The 18,952-nt window shown below is 53.9% G+C and overlaps 2 protein-coding genes across 14 annotated transcripts; one reads left to right on the forward strand and one right to left on the reverse strand.

Moving 5' to 3' along the window:
- Window positions 1-2,092: 2,092 nt before the first annotated feature.
- Window positions 2,093-5,914, forward strand: SOWAHA (sosondowah ankyrin repeat domain family member A). Its single transcript, XM_045488630.1, has one exon. The coding sequence runs from the start codon at window positions 2,505-2,507 to the stop codon at window positions 4,209-4,211; it is 1,707 nt and encodes a 568-aa protein (XP_045344586.1). The 5' UTR covers window positions 2,093-2,504; the 3' UTR covers window positions 4,212-5,914.
- Window positions 5,915-10,656: 4,742 nt separating this feature from the next.
- SHROOM1 (shroom family member 1) lies at window positions 10,657-18,669 on the reverse strand. 13 transcript variants are annotated; one of them, XM_045488701.1, is made up of 10 exons: window positions 18,335-18,665; window positions 17,779-17,932; window positions 15,427-15,606; window positions 13,362-14,370; window positions 13,216-13,271; window positions 12,777-12,986; window positions 12,019-12,585; window positions 11,784-11,919; window positions 11,405-11,677; window positions 10,657-11,285 (listed from the first exon to the last, which is right to left on the reverse strand). In XM_045488701.1, the coding sequence occupies exons 4-10, from the start codon at window positions 14,331-14,333 to the stop codon at window positions 10,953-10,955; spliced, it is 2,547 nt and encodes an 848-aa protein (XP_045344657.1). In that variant the 5' UTR covers window positions 14,334-14,370; window positions 15,427-15,606; window positions 17,779-17,932; window positions 18,335-18,665; the 3' UTR covers window positions 10,657-10,952. The 13 variants fall into 13 exon arrangements, with proteins under 13 accessions (XP_045344657.1, XP_045344649.1, XP_045344640.1 ...); XM_045488693.1 differs by lacking the exon at window positions 15,427-15,606 and adding an exon at window positions 16,835-17,000; XM_045488684.1 differs by lacking the exon at window positions 15,427-15,606 and adding an exon at window positions 16,831-17,000.
- Window positions 18,670-18,952: the final 283 nt, after the last annotated feature.

Below are 18,952 nucleotides of genomic sequence, written 5' to 3' on the forward strand. Positions count from 1 at the left end.
TTAGTTTAAAAATCATACATTTTTATGCTTTTTAAAAAGTTTACCTATTTATTTTTGAGAGAGAGAGAGAGAGAGAGAGCATAAGCGGGGGAGAGGCAGGGAGAGAGAAACACACACAATCGAAAGCAGGCTCCAGGCTCTGAGCTGTCAGTGTAGAGCTGGACGCGGGGCTCAAACCAACGAACTATGAAACCATGACCTGAGCCAAAGTCAGATGTTTAATTGACTGAGCCACATAGGCTCAAAAATCATATATTTTTAAAGAATAGATATTGTCATTGAGGAAAATGTTCACACTATGAAATGGGAGAAAAAAGATTAAATACTAAGCATTGTGGAAATAGGACTAAAGATAGAAATCACCCTGGGAAATGGGATTGGGGAAAAGATGGTCTTTCATATTTCACTGTTCTCGTTTTTGTTTTAGTCAGTGATAATAGTATAATAGTTGTTATACAACTAATAACAATTTGAATGTTCACTGTGGGCCAAGTATTGTTTTAAGTATTTTGTGTTTATTTTCTCACTTAATCCTCACAACAACATGATGAGGTAAGCATTATTATCATCCCCACTTTACAGATAAGAAAACTGAGGTGCAGAGAGGTCAAGCAAGTTCCAACGTAGAGAGCTATGCTTCAAGTGTGGCATTTTGACTCCTGTCTTATTCTCGCTAACTACTACTGAGTGGCACCTCTGGGTATCTACTTGTAGTATGGTGTTTGAAAATTAAGCTGATCCTATTTTTTTTTTGCCCTGGTGGCTTACTCAACTGAAAAGCTTCTTCTACCTAGCTACATAACTACCTGATCTCTTCAAGTCTTTGTATAATGGGACCTTCAAAAGAGTCCTACCCTGAACACAGGGTGCAAAATGGCAGTCTGCCCCTCCTCTGTTTTACTCTGCTTTATTTTCTCCATAGTATTCATCTAGCATATTATACAATTTTCGAATGCACCATATTACTTCTGTCACCCCCTCCCCCAACCCACGAGCTCTACTAGGTGAGGGGGTTTTATCTGTCTTGCTAACTGATGTATTACAGCCTGAAAAGGTACTGGCACAAACTAGGTGCTCAATATATATTTACGTATTAAAGAAAAATTTAAAAAAAATTTTTTTTTCAACTTTTATTTATTTTTTTGGGACAGAGAGAGACAGAGCATGAACGGGGGGAGGGGCAGAGAGAGAGGGAGACACAGAATCAGAAACAGGCTCCAGGCTCTGAGCCATCAGCCCAGAGCCTGATGCGGGGCTCGAACTCACAGACCGCGAGATCGTGACCTGGCTGAAGTCGGACGTTTTAACCGACTGCGCCACCCAGGCGCCCCTAAAGAAAAATTTTAAATACAGCACAATTACAATTTTGTTTCCTTGTTTTAAAGCACAGCATACTCATGTGTATGGTGGAGAAGAACAATTCTTTCAAAACGTTAATGGTGATTTCAAGTGATGTTTCTTCTTCATTGTGTCTTTTGTGGTTTCATTCTCAAAATTCCATGTGAAAATGTACTATTTTATCATGAAACTACTGCTTTTTAAAACGTCTCTTCTAGGGGCGCCTGGGTGGCTCAGTTGGTTAAGCTTCCGACTTCTGCTCAGGTCATGATGTCGCGGTTCCTGAGTTAGAGCTCTGGGTCGGGCTCTGTGCTGACAGCTCAGAGCCTGGAGCTGCTTCAGATTCTGTGCCTCCCTGTCTCTCTGCCCCTCCCCTGTCTCTCTGTCTCAAAAATAAATAAACACTAAAAAAAAAAAAAAATTAAAACGTCTCTTCTAAACCTCGGGTAACATACATGGCCATGCACAATGAATTGTCTTTGCTGCAGATTGCAAGAAGCCGTTTTCCTCCATGAAACGCAGAGGAATCGACAATTGGAAACATACCGATGGTCTTTAAATAAAATATTGCTTTTAAGTAATCTCCTGATATTTTGTGGTGGTTAACTATTCCTTATGGAAATAAAAATCCTTCCCTCTCCTGTCGACCACGGCATCCCTGGGAAACACGCCCACCTAGCAACCGGGAGCCAGCTGAACCATGGCACTGCGCCTTTAATTCCCGGCTTGGGAGGGGTGCAGTGGATAATTTCCGCTCCCCCACTCCCTCCGCGGTCCTGGTGGCAACCGTCACCTGTAAGGCGAGCACCGAGCACGGGCGATGGAGCCTGGCGCCCATTGGACAGAATACAAAGGCAGAAACCTACCCCGAAGACTGGGGGCCTGGCGCGGCGGAGGCGGTGGGCGCGCGCCGCGGCCCCCCGCACCTTTCTCCAGGAGACACCCGGGCCCCGCGGCGCGGGCGTGACCGGGGTCCAGCTTTATGGTCACGCCCGTCCCGCCTCAGTGAAAACAGGTGAGCGTGGCGGAGGAGGACGTGACTCCCGGAACCTCTGCTCCTCCGGCTAGTCCCAGCGGGCGCGGCGACGTCCACCTGCCCCGGCAGCCGGGAACCGAGGGCGGGTGGCAGGGGGTGTCCTCCGCTCTCCCGCGGGACCGGACTGACCATGGCGCTAGCCGCCGCGGCCGCCGCCGCGGCCGCCGGAGTGAGCCAGGCGGCCGTGCTGGGCTTCCTGCAGGAACACGGGGGCAAGGTGCGCAACTCGGATCTGGTGAGCCGCTTTAAGCCGCTCCTGGATGCTGGCGACCCGCGCGGCCGTGCCGCCCGCAGGGACCGCTTCAAGCAATTTGTCAACGACGTGGCTGTGGTGAGGGAGTTTGACGGCGTCAAGTTCGTGGTGCTGAGGAAGAAACCTAGGCCCCGGGAGGGACCAGAGCCCCTGGCCTCGTGCGTCCCCGGCACCCCCGCGATACCAGACCCTCCGTTGAACATCACTTCCGTCTCACAGGGGGAAACCCCCGGCTCGGGGGTTCCATCCCTGCCTGCAGAGCAGCAGTTGGTGGAACCACTTGAGGACCTGGCCCAGCCATTAGAGCCACAGGACACCCCCGGGGATCCGGCCTCTGAGCCCACTCAGCCGAACGGGGAGCTGTTAGGTCTGGCCCAGCAGTCAGGGGGACCCTCCGACTCCCAGATTCCAGCCTTTGAGCTAGCCCTGCCCTCTGAGGGACTCTCTGCAGACGTGGTCCCGCCGTCTAGGTCACCGTCGGAGGAGGTCTTGTCCCAAGCGGAGTCGCCGGACCAGGAACCTGGGCATGGAGCCACGAAAGAAGCTCTACCACTCCCTCGGCACGCGCCGCCGCCAAAGCCCTGCATGCTGCCGGTGCGCTGCGTTCCGGCCCCCTCCGCGCTCCGGATCCGGGCCGAGGAACAGGGCCTGCGCCGGCAGCTGTCGGAAGAACCGAGCCCCCGGAGCTCCCCACTGCTTCTGCGGCGGCTCTCGGTGGAAGAGTCTGGCCTGGGCCTCAGCCTGGGCCCGGGCCGCTCCCCACACCTGAGGCGCCTGTCGCGCGCCGGCCCGCGCCTGCTGAGCCCAGACACCGAGGAAGTGCCCGCCGCGCCGCCGCCGTCCGCCGTGCCTCTGGAGCCGACCGAGCACGAGTGGCTAGTGCGGGCGGCCGCGGGCTGCTGGACCCACCAGCTGCACGGGCTGCTGCTGCGTGACCGCGGCCTGGCGGCCAAGCGCGACTTCATATCTGGTTTCACGGCCTTGCATTGGGCCGCCAAGAGCGGAGACCGGGAGATGGCGCTGCAGCTGGTGGAGGTCGCGCGGCGCGGGGGCGCGCCTGTCGACGTGAACGCGCGCTCACACGGCGGCTACACGCCACTGCACCTGGCTGCTCTGCACGGCCACGAGGATGCCGCCGTGCTGCTGGTTGTGCGCCTGGGTGCGCAGGTGCATGTGCGTGACCATAGCGGGCGGCGCGCCTACCAATACCTGCAGCCCGGCGCCTCCTACGCGCTCCGCCGCCTGCTCGGCGACCCAAGCCTTCGAAGCTCTAGCGAGCTCGATGCTACCGGAGCTAGTGGTGGCACGCTTGCGACCCGGCGCCCGGTGCAAGTGGCTGCCACCATCCTCAGTTCCACCACCAGCGCGTTTCTGGGTGTCCTGGCCGACGACCTGATGCTCCAAGACCTGGCCCGGGGCTTGAGGAAGTCAGGCTCCTTGAGTAAGTTCTTGGGTGCCTCGCCCATGGCTCCACGTAAAAAGACTAAGACCCGCAGTGGCCTACCGGCTTTTTCAGAAATCTCTCGTCGACCTACTCCGGGGCCCTTCGCTGGGCTAGTGCCCAGCCTGCCTCCCACAACCTGACGGTCCCTGAGGCTCAGTTTGGTTGATGTAACCCAGCCTGCCCCTCCGTCCAAGCCTGCCCAGAACAGTGGCTCAACACCTGTGGCTACATCCTATTTCCAGCTTTCTCCACTGCAGCCTGTTTTACCCAGGTGGGCCTACGCCTCTAGCTTCTGCGTGAAGCTTGATCTGTCTGCGAAGATGGGAATCAAGATCTGAGAGAGCGCTACCTATAACAAATTCCAGAAATCAGGCTTGAACTTGGGAGACTTGAATTTTAGGATCAGAAGTTAAGGGCCCCTGCATGAGTTACCCGGACCTCTGCATCTACACACTCCCAAGCCAGAACTAGAGCAAGGGTTTCTAAATGTTGTGTGGTGTTGGATAGTTTGTGAGCTTTAAGATACAGAGTGGTTTTGTAATCTGATGCTTTTATCCTATTTTTAAATTGAAATGAGGTAAAACAATTTTCATAATAGCCTTTTGAAATTATATTTTTCCATTTTTAGGCAAAATGCTCATTTTCAATCTTTTGCTAAATATTTTGGAGTTCTATTTAAAAAACAGATGATCAAGATCTAAAGGAAATTAGTCCCAACCAACAAAACCCTTAAACCTTTACCTACCTCATTGTAGGCGTTCAAGATTCTAGAGAGTCTTGGAGACAGAATGTGACCATTGTGAATGTAATTAATTTCAGTTGTGCTGTGAATGCTAAATATTAGGAAGCAAGTGCATCTTGGGAGAAAGAATGATTTAACTGAGAGAAAGAGGCATTTTGGCAAATACTTTTAATTTGTGGTTGTCTTTATGATGAAATACAAAATGTCTTTGGCACTGGTGGGTGATTTTTTTGATTTGGCATGAATATTTAATTTTTTAAGTGTGATTTATTTGTGAATGCACCATTGTGCCATGTTCCTGAATCTGGTTTTTCAAATCTGGCCGAGCCTTTCGATGCAGTACGTAAATATTCAAAGAAAAAAATGTCATAGCATTACACCAGAAAAATAACTGGTTAAATAATAGTGGGTACACTTAAAGAGCTACTATTTTATGTGAAAATTCTATAAAAACAAGAAGTATGTTATATCCATCTTTAAAAGCCATCTGAAAGCGGGCGCCTGAGTGGCTCAGTAGGTTGAGCGTCTGACTTCAGCCCGGGTCGAGCCCCGCGTCGGACTCTATGCTGACAGCTCAGAGCCTGGAGCCTGCTTGGGATTCTGTGTCTCCCTCTCTCTCTGCCCCTCTCCTACTCATGCTCTGTCTCTCTCTCTCTGTGTCAAAAATAAATAATCATAAAAGCCATCTGAAAGCAAACAACTTATTCCAAAATAGCAAATGCAGAATTTCTTTGCTCAGTGAACTTAGAGGAATGGCCTAACTTCCCCAGACATTTGCTCACATCTATAATTGCAAAGGTTTGTAGATATCACCAAGAGGTCCCAGGCTCAACACATTGTAACTATAGTGGCTCTTTTTGTCTTTGAAAGATGGGGAATCTATTTGCTCAACCAGCCTTTTTGTATATCTTATTGTGGTAATGCTCTGCTTTTGTGAATTGTGTCTGCATGTCATTACTTCTATCAAATAGTTCTTGTGACAGAGAAGAGTGCGGCTCCTCCCTTCCATATATATCAGTGAGGCATCTGACATTATTTAAGGCAATCCTTAATGGAATGTTTTGATTTAAGCAATGAAATAAACAAGTCTCTCATTTTGTTCCTGCTTGTGTGATAATGCACTCCCCTTCAACATTCTACAGCTCTTGCTACTGTATTTTTCTGTCTTCTAATCTAAATTTCTTCAGTTTCTCTTCATTCTCTTCCTGGCATTCTATTATTGAAAGAGTTTGAATTGATCTGCAAAATAAAGGCATCAGCCACACACAGTTATCAAAAAAAAAAAAAAATAGATGAATGTAGGCTCTAATCTGACCCTTTCTACCTTCCTTGCCTGGAACTCTAGCTAAACTGCATAAATTATTTAAAAATGCAAATTAAATCTGCCTCTGCAGAAAAATTGTGGGAGGCAATAATTATAGCAATCTCAGTTGCTGAAGGTGTAGAAGATGGAATAAAATATTAGAGATTTTCCATGGTAAAAGAGAGGCTTGACTGAAAAAGTATAACAAAGGTCACAAACACAGGTATGACCTGCCTGGAGAAAGACAAAATCTAAACCAGCAAAGTAGTAATAATAGGAACTAATGTTTATTGCACACTCAAATCAGAGGAGGGTTACTTAAGCTGCCAGAAGAATCTTTATGTTTCAGAAGGGCATGCTGCAAGCCTTCCAAGTGAAGTAAAACATTTGGCAGGAGTTCAGGATCAATAAGCCTAAAACTTAGGTTAAAAACCACTGTGTTTTCCTTACAGGTCAAGACTTTCTAAAACTATAGAGTAAATCAGTAGGAAATTACACTTTGATATGCATATGGAAAGTTTTCAAGTAACATATATTGCCTAGCAGGAGGTATACCTGTGAGGGGTATTGCCAACAAATGACATTAAATAAATAAATAAATAAATAAATAAATAAATAAATAAACGTTGCTTATAAGTTAAGACAATTTAGTTGGCTAGAATCATCACAGGGAAAAGAATCACTCTTTTTAATGCAGGAGAAGTTGATCATTGATATAGATGTGTATGAGTCACCCAGAGCAAGCTTTTAAATAAAGGTTTACACTTCCTTTCAGGGAGGCTGGGGGTTGTTCTTGAACATGTCTCACTTATCTAATGAAGACCAGGGTATATGTGGTGATATACATACGGCCTGCATTTATTAAGCACCAGCATGCTTCTAACCACTGCACAAGTATTAACCTCAACCTTATAAAGTATGTTCTGTTAGTATCTTGATTTTAAAGCAAGGAAACTGACACCACAACAAATTGTAAGTATCTTGTCCAGGCTTCACAGCTAGTGACTGTCAGAAAGGGATGGCCTTCTGGTGCTCTTTTCCATCACAGTGTCCTGCTGCAGAAAAGCAAGGTGGTCTTATCTCAGCCCTTACTCATCTAGTGACCTTAGGCAAATCACCTAATTCTCCAAACTCTGTCTCCCTCCTTCATGGGACATAAGACTGGCCGTACCTATCCTACATGCTGTGAGGAGGGTGGGGCATAGGAAAGAAGTAGGTATAGCTCCTTGGGAACTGCAACACCATCCTGAAATATCACCAGGGGTGCCCAGTTGGTCCCATAGGGGTATCTGGCTGCATTCCAAAACCAAATAGCTCTGATTTGTGGCTTTGCTTTACACGATCAGCACTCTTTTAGCATGTTAGTATCTGTATACATAAGTAACAATGGCAGCTGCTGGGAAAAATATTCCCACCAAAAGGAGATTATCTCATGTTCTGTATGATATCACTTTAGTTAAAAATAGATACCACAATGTCTTTCTTAATATGCATTCCTCTAGCATCCCTAACCCCGCCTTCCAGACCTAACCAGATGTCATTCAGCCAGCTGGACTGAAAGCACTTCTCAACACAATTATAAAGCTGGGACCACCCAGGACCCATATTCTCCGCCCCCTCCCCTTTTTTTTTCACCTTTTCCTGGAAGAAATTATTTGACCTTTTAAAATGGTTTCATAAATAGACTCTTTATGGTTCTCCAGATAGCTTTTTGCCTTGAACCTCTGTCCTGGCCTTACCCTTCCAGAACTACCACATCTCTGGACTTGAGCCTGTGAAGCAGAGGTGGCCTCAGGTGTTACTACAGGGAAGAGGAAAAAAGGAAGAGATGGAGAAACAAGTCGGGCAGGTGGGGGGGGGGGGAAGGGTTGGAATTTGTCCAGATATCTCCTGGCGGCGGGGGAGGGGGGGCGGGGGGTGAGTCTTCTTAGAGGGCAGTTGGTGCTGATTTAAGTTGCAACAACAGGTAAACCCCCTACCGTGATGGTCTAAACTGTAGCCAGCCTGAGATGGTAACACTACCGGGGTGGGGGGCGTTGAGAGGATTGCTTTACAGCAATTGCTGGCTCCTGCCCCTCCTCCCTCTGCCCCCACATTCCCCTTCCGTCTCTTTTCTCTGCAATTCTCAACCATCTTTGACCTAAATCTCCTCACAAGCTTCTGATTTACATGTGCATGAACAGCAAGGTGATTTGCTCCCGAGAGGATCCCTGAGGTTTACAGCAGCCGCTCCCGGAGGTACGCCGTATGCAGAGCAGTCTGTTCCAGACAGATTGCGCGCCGGTTTGGGGCGCCGCGGAACGCTGCTTCCCTATTCCGTTTCCAATTCACAGTCTGAAGGTAAAAAGTACACTAATTAAATCCACATTAGGAGGTGCAGCGGGGGTGGGGCTAGGGGAGCTGGGGAGGCGGCCGCGGGACTGCTGTTGCCTAGCAACAAAGCCAGCCGAAGCCTGCCCCTCTGCAAAAAACTAGGGACACCGCCGCAGGCAGCGGGGCTGGGGGCGAGCAGGTGCGTGTGCTGACGGCTTAAAGACACAGAGGCAGGGGCGCCTGGGTGGCTCAGTCGGTTAAGCGTCCGACTTCAGCTCAGGTCACGATCTCCCGGTCCGTGAGTTCGAGCCCCGCGTCAGGCTCTGGGCTGATAGCTCAGAGCCTGGAGCCTGCTTCCGATTCTGTGTCTCCCTCTCTCTCTGTCCCTCCCCTGTTCATGCTCTGTCTCTCTCTGTCTCAAAAATAAATAAACGTTAAAAAAAAAAAAAAGACACAGAGGCAGAACCCCCAAAAGAGACCCGTGAAACCCTCTTTTCCACCCTGGGGGACTAAGTAAGGCTCTTTTTGATACTGATAACTCGATATCAACACCCCCGGCTTCCCTGCTCCCCACTTCTCATTAACCAACAACTTTCCAACGAAGGCCCAGTGGCTGGCCAGAATTCCTTTCCGACAGAAGCAAAAAGGCTCAGATCCAGCCGTCAGGCCTAACGAGCACTGCTCAGCAGGGAAGGCAAAGGCCCTGTGGTTAGCCCAGAAGCCCTCCTAGCTGCAGACGAGGCGTTATGAAATACAGGTAGCTTTCATCACAAGGAGAACAGTGCCCTCTGCTGGCAGCGCCCCGGCGGGTCGAATTCACCGGCCTTCGGGCGCCCGCTCACACAGCACCGCTAAAAGTCTTAGGCTGTGGTGCCAGTGCTGAACATGTATAGTGCACCTTCTTGCACCTTGAGGGAATAACGGTGTGAAAGGGGCATAAAAGGGAGAAAGAAGAAGACAGAGGCAAAACGGAAAGATGGGTGCAGGAGGTGTGGCCGTACTCTCCATCTGGTAAAGACAAGCACAGGAGCCTCATAACTCTCCGTGGAAAACCCCAGACAGAACCAAAGTGCAGTTAAACGGAACAATGACAGGCACTGCTCCTCAAGCCCATCCCGGGCTGGAAGTGCTTTGTCTGAAGTACACAATTTCCGTTGGCCTGATGACTGTTAAGTGTTTTTCTAAGAGTATCACAATGGGAGAATGCAGTGGGGACTCTACGGGCCAAGAGGCAGAAATAAGTAGATTCCATCCAGACTATTTCAAAGCGAGCTGCCCTGCTAGGCAGAGGACTTTGGAGCGGAGGCCCCGCCCACAGTGTTCAAAGGAGAGAAGCAAAGCATAATGTTAGAACCCACAACTGCCTCAGCAGGAGCCCCATATGTTTTTTATAAAAAGGCACAATGTTAGCATTGTTCTATGCTCAATAGCCCGACTGTTATAACTAATGCTTTGTTATGAATACGACCATTTAAAATTCCCAGCCAGTTGCACTTAGTGACAATACGCATCAGAAAACAAGCCCAGAAGCAGAGATTTCTCACTTTGGGGTCAGTTGGCTTTAAATACACATACACATGCCTTTTAGTGTGCCCAGCTTCCAAAAATACACCGAACATTTGCATGAACTATGTTCTCAGCCCTGGCGTTTGCAGCTGCAAATACTAAAGCACATTCTCACATGTATATTTGAGAACTTAACATTGATTCTGTGTACACAGGGCTGATGTGCAAATAGAGGGGAGTATGTGTCCTCTGTTTCATTCTACACCAGCACCTTCCTCCCACTCCCAACCCCAAGGCACCCCCACCCCAGCCTCTCTAGCATACAAGCTCAGCTGCCTCTCCAGGTCCTCAGCCCCCACATTCTAGGTTTCCAGGGCCCTCATGCCTCACCTTCAATTTGAGGTAAAACCCAGCAAAAGAGACCTGGATTCGGCCAATCAGGCCTAGGCTTTTGTGGTAGTGACGCAGTCACCAGAACTGGGAAGGATTACTGGTGGCAACTGAGTTGAGGGCCCAGCATTCCCTTGGTCGAGACCGGTTTCAAGCCTGTATAGTCTTCCTAGGGATTCCCACACCTGACTGATGCCCTCCAACAAATCCCTCTTTTGCTCTACTCAGGCAAGGCTGGTGTCCATGGTCTGTAAACAAGATCCCTCCAGGTGACACACATTTCTCACATCAATTATTATTAAGAAAAAGAAAGAAAAGACAAGTAAAAAGACCGTTTTGCATCTTAAATTTAAATGCGCCTCTAATTTGTCTCCTCTCCCTCCAACCAGCCTGGACTGAGTCTCTCATCACAAAAAGGGGAAATACTGCAGTTGTAAAAATCCATAAATTAATTACCAAATAATCCACAAGACTTGGGTAAGACCACATGAAAACACTTAGAAGAATTCTGGGAAGACCCGGTCAGGGTCTTCCCCGCCCCAAGGGAAAAGCACCGAGTAAACAAGCGTCACCCCCAGTTATGTCGGTGAGGCGCAGAGAAATGCTCCCCACCCCCACTGCCTGTAATTAGATGAGGGGCAGAGGGAAGGACGGTTTATCTGGAGAACGGGTCTCTGGGGGCAAGGTCATCCTGGGAGGCAGGGGACGACGGCCAAGGTCGCTCCTGACGGCGTCCAGTTGGTCCTGAAGGAGCCGGACCAGCTCGTCTAGGCTGCGCTGCTGGGCCAGGACGGCGGCCTTGCCCGCCAGCAAGGCGCGATAGGCGCGCAGCTCCTCCGCGGGCAGGGCCTTCACCAGCACCTCCCGCAGGGCCCGCTCGCGCCGCGCCACGTGCTCCTTCAGCTCCTTGGCGTCTTCCTGCTGCCGTTTCAGGAGACCGAGTCGCTGCAGCAGAGAGGCCTGCAGTCGCAGGGAGAGCACGCCGTGAGCAGGGAGATGGCGCCGTGGTTCCCAGGATGGTCCCAGAAGCCAGCAGGCCCCTCACCACCCCGAGCTCCCCCGGCCGGAACCCCTGTCACCTGCTCGTCTGGGTCGCCGTCTGCGCCCTCCCGGGCTAGGGCGCGGCGCACGCGGGCCAGGCGACTGCCCAGCAGCAGCAGCAGGCCAAGCACGCGCTCTAGGTCGGCCATGAACCTGCTGAACCGCTCTAGGTCGCGGGGTGCACAGGTCTGGCCCACCACGGCCTCCAGAGCAGCCCCGCGCCTGGCCCAATCCTGGGCCACCCGGTGCAGCCGCTCCTGTTCTGCCTGAAGGTCCCGCAGCATCTTTTGGAGGAGATTGGCTAGCTCCATCTGCAGGGAGGGCATGGGTACTTAAAGGTGAGGCCAGACTCTGAATTCTTAGCCCATACTCTGGGCTCTTGCCCCACCCAGTCTCCACCAGCCCCTCCACACTCACTTTCTTGGCTTCGATGCTGTTTGGATCAGGGAGACCCTGACCACAGGGTTGGTCAGGCACAGGGTGGGTGGTATGGTTTTCAGACCTCATCTCCTGAGAAGTTGGCCAGAGCTGGCTGGAGCTAAATAGATAGCACCTGGGTACAAAACCAGAGCTCCCTGGGTTATCCTCCCCGCCACCCACCAGAGTGCAGGGACTTAGAATCCCCCTAGGCCCTAGTACCCCCCACACTCACCCTGGCTCAGGAGTACCAGCAGCGTCCTTTCCAGCCTCCTCACTGGCTGGCCTCATCGCAGCCCAGACCTCAGCTAAAGGAATCAGCCCATCTAGCAGACCCAGGGGTGGGTCTGGACTGGGACAGGAAGTGAGTGTGTCACTCATAGAGGGATCCAGTCTGGCCAGCTCCTGAACCAGCTCCTCAAGGCGCAGACTGCGCCATGTTGGCCTGGAAACAGGCTGGCCAGTGCCCCAAGCTAGGGCACTATGGCCAGGAGCACCTGGGGTACTGTTGCCTGGATGTTCCAGGACATCAACTGGAAGAGGTTTGAGGGGGTCTGTAGCTGCAAGTGGGTCAATGGTCAGCAGTCCAGTGGGGTTGAAGGTTGGAATGTCACCATTTGCAGTCCCAGGGGGGCTACAGCATGTAGTCCTGGAAATGGTCACAGAACCATTTATCCTCCGCCAGCTGTCATCTGCCCCTGCAGTCTCTGGGTGCTCACGGAGGGGGTGCTCTGGGGGGACTCCAGCTTGGTCAACCCCCTGGCCCAAGCCGGTTTCATACTGCTGGTCAGAGACATGGACACTGGAAGTGGAAGAGACACTGAATAAGAAAAAACTCTGTCCAAAGACAAGCACTGGCCTCCAAGGGCCACCTGTCTCCATCCTCACAAGCCAGGCTGCCAGGCTGGAGAAGGTTCCATTCCCCTCTAGAATTTTGTTGTTATGTGTGGGAAAGCGGTATCTCATTCAGCTTGGAAGCAAGAGGCAACTCACCTGGTTGGGTTTCCTGTGGGCGCATGGGTGTCTGGAGGTGATCTCATTCTGACCAAGGGGACGTCTTCCAGGAAAACCTCATCATCAGGAAGGGAAGGGAGTCGGGCAGACCCAAGGCATGTCTCTGAGACCCTCTGTTCACGGTCTGCAGGACTGCTCTGGAGGCACTCGGCAGGACACAACACTGCAGCTTCCTTCTGAGTCAGGAACCTGGAGGAAGGGACCCCACAGTGACTACAGTGACCAGAAAGGAAGCTCTAGGTGCTGCACCAGAAGACACAGCAGGAGGTGGGGGGAATAGTAAGGGATGTCGTTTGTAAAAGACAAAATCAGAAGGCCCAAACTGAGGGTAGGTGATGGGCCCTCTCTTTTCTTGGACAAGAGCTATGAAAACTGCTTCTCTCCAACTTCTGGTCCCCTGGTGGTCCATGTCTCTCACCTGGAAAGTTTGGTCTGAAACAACAGTCTGGGGGTTTCTGCTCCTTGGGGAGCAACCTGCAAAGGCAAACAGTTGCTTGAAATGTAGCTCAAGTTTTCATTTTCCCAGATGTCCCCTACCCCAAGCCTGCAGCCTATCTTCCACACCTGAACAACGGGTGTGACCCCTCCTGAACCTCCCCAGGGAGCCAAGACTTCGCCTGAAGCGCTCCGACTCCGACTGGAAGGCCTATGGGCGTCACGGAACTTCAGGGACCGCGGTTCTGGATCCTCTGTGCCTCGAGGCTGCGTCTCAGGCAGCCATCTGATCTGGTGATCTTCCAACTCTGCCAGCACCCTGCGCTCCTGGGGCTCGGGCCCGGCAAAGCCAGAGCTGGAGCAGGCGTCACTCGAACATCCCCCCACAGATCCACCGCCCCGACCCACGCGATCCAGCTTCCCTGGCTCAGAGAAGCACCACTTCCGCTGCTGGGTGGCTAGGCGCCCCCGGCCGACTGGTCCCCGCGCGGGAGCCCCAGAGCGCCCCGGCTCCACTTCCCCGCCCGGATGGCTGAGCGAGGCGGAGCGCGGGTGCGCCGCGGGGGGCCGCGCGGGTGCAGCGGGCCGCAGGCGGGCGGGCAGGCTCATGCGGAGCTCCTTGCGCTGGAAGGACGTCTCCCGGAGCACTCGCCGTTGCGCGCCCTGCAACCGCTGGCGGTAGGCAGCCCGCGAGGCCGGTGGGCTGGGCGGCTCGACAGCCCGCGCCTCCGCCTCCGCCTCGGCCGCCAGAGCAAACAGCAGCGGGGTGGCCTGCCGGCTGAGCGGCCCCGACGTTCCCTGGACCTCTGGGAGCCGCAGCCCACTGCGCGCGGCGGCCGCGGGCCGGGGCTGCGGGGACGCCCGAAGGCCGGCGGCGGGCGCGGCGGAGGCTGGGCCACCCCACACCACGCGCACGTAGTCCCAGTCTAGATAAGGGAGGAGGTCAGTTCCAGGCGACGGCGTGCGCGGCTCTGGAGCGCCGGAGGCCGCGGAGAAAGAGCTGTAGGCCGAGTCGGCGCGCGCGGACAGCCGCCGCAGGTCCAGGCTGCGAGTGGACGAGGCTGGGGAGGCGCGGTCGCCCCCAGGCCCCAGGGCCTCCATGGCTCACAGGTGAGTGCTTAGACCAGCTCCGTGGATCCTGGAAGAACACAGATGGCGCCGTGGGGGAGGAGCCGGGAAAGGCTGGCCACTCCGACAGGGACAGCCAGGTGCTTACACATCCCCTCTTTGGTCACAGGATCTTTAGTGCTGCCATTTCCCGGGTCAGGGATGGCATAGGCGGTGGGGCCAGCGCCTGGGAGCGGAATTTGAGGGCCTTAACTATTCTCCCTTAGCTCAGGGGAAGGAATTGGCAACTGGCCCATTCCCTCCTGGAGTTCTCCTGGCCCGTAGCCTGCCTTTACCCTGGCACCTCCTGGAGCGCTGAGAATGTACCCATATTCCTTCCCTCTCCAACCCAGTCCCACCCAGGCTGCTTCCTGCCAGCTTTGTTAGCTTCTCCATGTGATCTTTCCCTGATAAACAATGGTCAAGAAAGTTCTGAGATCAGAGGGGAGCCAAGAAAGGAGTGGGGGGGGGGGGGGGGGAAGACCCAGGTCAGGTGGTAGGGACAGCTTCACAGCCTCCCCTCCTCCTCTGTGTCAGTTATGTTCCCAGTGCTTTATATAAATATTTATCTTGATCCTTATAACTGCTATCTGCATTTTACAGATGAGGACATGGAGGTTTTTAGGGGGAAATGATTTGCCCAGGGGCACACGGCTGGTAAGAAGCAGAGCCCTGCCTGGAATTTGGGCCTGCCTCCAAGCTTACTGCAGCCAGAATCAATTTCCTAGAAGCAAACCCTGCTGAAAGTCAGTTTACCCTCACACCACCCCCCCAACTGCCTGAGTCCTCCAACAAAGCCCAAACTCCACTGTGGGAAACAGTCACCCTCACCTCCTCTCAAAATACTGGCAGATTCCAGAATAATATGGTCTCTGCTTTGGAGCCTCACACCCCAGACTTTGTCCTGCTACTCCTCCTACTGGGACCAGCTTAAAGGTCTTCAGACCTTTTGGGACCGCCTACGGTGTCCTGAGCTTCCCCCCAACACAGCACTCATCACCCTATGTAATTGTTGGCTTACTTGCAATTCTGATTCCCTCTTCCCATTCCAACCCCTGAGCTTCCAGAGAACAGGCTCTGCACTTACTCATCTCTGTCCCCTCAGTGCCTGGCATGAGGTCGATGTTAAAGAAATAGTTGTTGAATGGCACAGAAAGGAGTAGATTTGCAATGAGTGCATGGAGGGTGGCTTTGGTGGAGAAGGAAGAGAGCTCCTTTGCTTCTGCCCACTCTTCTCTCCCTAGTTGTGAGAGAAGTTCTCTCTTTTCTGGTGAATGGGGACAGAATGAATGAGGCAACTGCCACTGCCCAGGTTTCTCATGCATTATCAGGAGCAAAAAGAGCAGGCAAGCACAGGTGCAGCAGGAGAGGCCAGAAATCAGTACCTCCCCAGGGCCAAGAAGAGAGAATGGGGAGGAGTTGCATTGAGTGGGTGTGCATTGAGTCTTGGGAAACAGGTTCCATAAGGGCTCTGGAGACTTTGGGGAGGGGAAGGGCTTGCTTTGCCTGAGCTGGCTTGGTAAGGGGTGCAGAGGAGGGTGACTGGCAGCTGGAGCGGGTACTGAAAAGCAGACTTATTTGAGCTGCCTAAACTGGAACTCATGGTCACCCTTCACCCCCTTCCCCAAGGCCCCAGATGCTACAGAGTGCAGTCACGGGCAGTAGGGGCAGTTAGGAGTGAGGATACGGTGTTTCCTAGAAGGCAGAGGCAGTACCTGCAACGTTCTCAGGAGTGGCTGTCAGCTGACCTGGGACCAGAGCATCTTGACATTGCTGACTTGGAGGCATCTTTATGCCCACTAAGACCAGCCCAGCAGGTTGGTCCTCACTCTCAGGTTTGGGGGCCTCTTTTGCAGAGTGTTTCCACTATCTGGACTTGAGGAAGACCAGAAGCCACTCTGAGTAGCAGCTCCGGTGAGGACAGTCACCTCCTCTAGGAAACCCACCCTAGGCACCTGGACACTAGCCCTCTCTCTTCCTATTCTGATTCCAGCTTGGGAGTATTGTTTTCTCTGACTCATGCTACCTAGGTCTGTCCACTGTTGGCTTCCTGCATCTATAGGCAACAGTGACTGTTCAGATATAAAAAAGGTTCCTCCAAAAAGGCCTTGAAAATTTTATCTTATTTGTGAGTTATTGTGTTCACCGAGGATTCTGAGGTCACCAAATAAAAACAGCTTGAATGGATAAGAAAATAAAACTGTGTGCACATACGTTTGCTTTTTGCCCTTAACTTGTCTTGAGGATACTTTTCTAACGGTGGCCCCAGGAGACTGATAACCATGCAGGATGCTCACTGCTGTGCTATGAGGATGCAGCTCCTTTAGTGTGTTGTGGGGTCTCAACACACAAAGCAAGGAGTCTGCACACTTGATGGGCTGCAGGAGCCTCTTGCTGTCCAGCCAGCCACTGTGGCTGGGGGTGGCCGCACCCCTGGAGCCCTAGCACCCGCATTAGTGTCAGCTGTGGGTGGGGGCTGCAGAGCCAGTACCTACATAGAAGTGAAGTCCAAAGCCTAGAGCTCAAGGAGCTCTTCAGGCCTTCTGCCTAGCCTCTCCAGAGCCAGGGGCGGGGGGCGGGGGGGGGGGGGGCAGCATGGAATCCTTGCTAAAAAACTGCCAGATGGCGGTCCAGCAGGTGGAGGTCATGTATACTCATCCCCTGAATGAAAGAGCAAGAGAGGAAAAGGAGACCAAGATGACTTCAGTGTTCAGAGCTGGAGGCCTGGGAGGTAGAGGTGCCAGTCTCAGGAAGGAAGAAGCTGAGATGGGGACTGGCCAGGGGTCCAGTACTCATTCCGTCTGGGGCCTGTGGGCTTTATAGTGCCTGTGGCAAGTTTGGGAAGCTGGGAAGTTGGGATGTGGGTCTAGACCTCAGCAGAGAGGTTGGACGAGGCAAGCAGGCCAACTCAGGTTTTTAGTGAGATGATGTTAGGGAAATAGATGAAGACAGCTTTCTGGCTCCTCAAACCTCACCAATACAGGTAAGGTGACCAGAAGGGTAGACAACCTCACATGATCAACGATGACCAGGAATTAAAGCACACTATCTCAAAGGCCACCTCACATTTGACCTCTCTATGGAGAGGCTGTCCAGGCCACCCCTCTCGGATGGTTCTTCTCTCAGAACTAGGCTCACTGTGGGGACACTGCCTGCACCCGCAGTGTCCCTGCCACAGTTTGCTTCTGGGTCCAGGGACGCGTCTTGAATGCCAGCGCCCCAGATGTGGGGAAGTTCCGCGGGCTCTCCCATCCCCTGAGGGCCCTTTCTCCAGGCTGGTCCTCCCCGATGGTGCAGCCCGCGCAGCCTCCGCTCTCCGTCGCTCTAGCCCACATGGAGTCCCCAGAGACTCGAGCTCTGGGCCGCGCCGCGCGCAGAAAAGGCGGGATGCTGGCTGCACCCGGGGAGAGGAGGCCGCGGTCGTGGGCGGGCCACATACCTGGGGCTTCGAGCTCTGGAGAGTCCAGGCGGGAGAGAGGCGCAAGCCTGACGACCGCAGGGGGCGGCAGAGTCACGCGGTGTGGCGCGATAGCGGGACCCCGGGGATGCCGGGAGAGCCGATGGCCGCGGGCCGGCACATTTCGGGGCCTTTCCTGTGGAGTGCAGCGTTGGGGAAGGAGGGCTCAGACCCATGCGGGAGACTGCGGGAGCTTGGGCGAGGGGGGCCCGCATTGTTCCGCGGCTCGGCGGCCGCAGGGCGGGAGCCGGGGGTCGCGGACAGAGACCCCGCTGCGTGCGCTGGCCACACGGCGCGCTCCCCCGGCAGCCTCAGTCTCTCGGTGTCTGCGTCCTCCCCGCCCGCTCAGTCAAAATTACCCGCACGCAGGGCCCGACTCGACCCGCGCAGTCCAGACTAGGCGCGGGGCGAACACCTCCAGACTAACGACTCGCGGGTGCTCGGCGGCGCCCCAGCCCCACCCCCCAGCCCTCCCCGCCGCGGGGCGCGTCCTGCCGCCGCTGGGAAGGGGATCCCGCCGGTCGGCCCCGCAGCGTACCTGAACTCCAGCCCGAGACGCGCTCCTGGGCGCCGGCGGCCGCGCGGTGACATCAGAGCCCCGGGCTCCGGCTCCCGACCCCACCTCCAGGCTCCGGCCGCCGCGGGGGAGGTGCCACGTCCGGCCACCGGGGGCGGGAGCGCGGAGTGGCGGCGCTGCCCCCGGGATCGCCCGCGCCCCGCCCCCCACCCCGTGGGGTCCGCTCTCCGGCCTTAGCCCCGGGCCCGGGGGTTGGACACTCGTTCCCCCGCCGGACACAAGCCTCCTACTCCCGGCCGGAGAAGCGGGAGAGGGGGAGGAGGCAGGGCGACCGCGGCCCTCGCCCGTCCGCCTCCAGCGCCGCCTGACCCGGCGGGCGTGTCTTCAGCGCCAGTGGTGCGCGGGCTCGGGTCCCTGGGGGTCCCGACAGCCCCCTCGGTAGGGAACCCCTGAGCGGGCCCCAAGGGCACCAGACGGCCACAATTCCTTTCAAGCTTAGCTGAGTAAACACATCGGCCCGGGGGGCTGGTGTCTCTGTTCCTCTCCTGTGTGCAGTTCAGATGCTAAGTTACTCCTGGACCAATTCTCCCCCTCCACATCCTCCATTTCCAAAACTCGTCCAGCTCTTTGACTCCCACA

Source organism: Leopardus geoffroyi, chromosome A1 (genome assembly GCF_018350155.1).
Source record: "Leopardus geoffroyi isolate Oge1 chromosome A1, O.geoffroyi_Oge1_pat1.0, whole genome shotgun sequence".
In the NCBI taxonomy this organism is placed as follows: domain Eukaryota; kingdom Metazoa; phylum Chordata; class Mammalia; order Carnivora; family Felidae; genus Leopardus; species Leopardus geoffroyi.

Excerpts from the sequence above, each read along its gene's own strand:
- SOWAHA (XM_045488630.1), top strand. The coding sequence starts at position 2,505 with ATGGCGCTAGCCGCCGCGGCCGCCGCCGCGGCCGCCGGAGTGAGCCAG.
- SHROOM1 (XM_045488644.1), bottom strand. The coding sequence starts at position 14,333 with ATGGAGGCCCTGGGGCCTGGGGGCGACCGCGCCTCCCCAGCCTCGTCC. Across the intron at positions 12,987-13,215 it reads TTTCAGACCAAACTTTCCAG|GTTCCTGACTCAGAAGGAAG; the intron begins GTGAGAGACATG and ends CCCTTCCTCCAG. Across the intron at positions 11,920-12,018 it reads GCTGGTACTCCTGAGCCAGG|GTGCTATCTATTTAGCTCCA; the intron begins GTGAGTGTGGGG and ends TTTTGTACCCAG.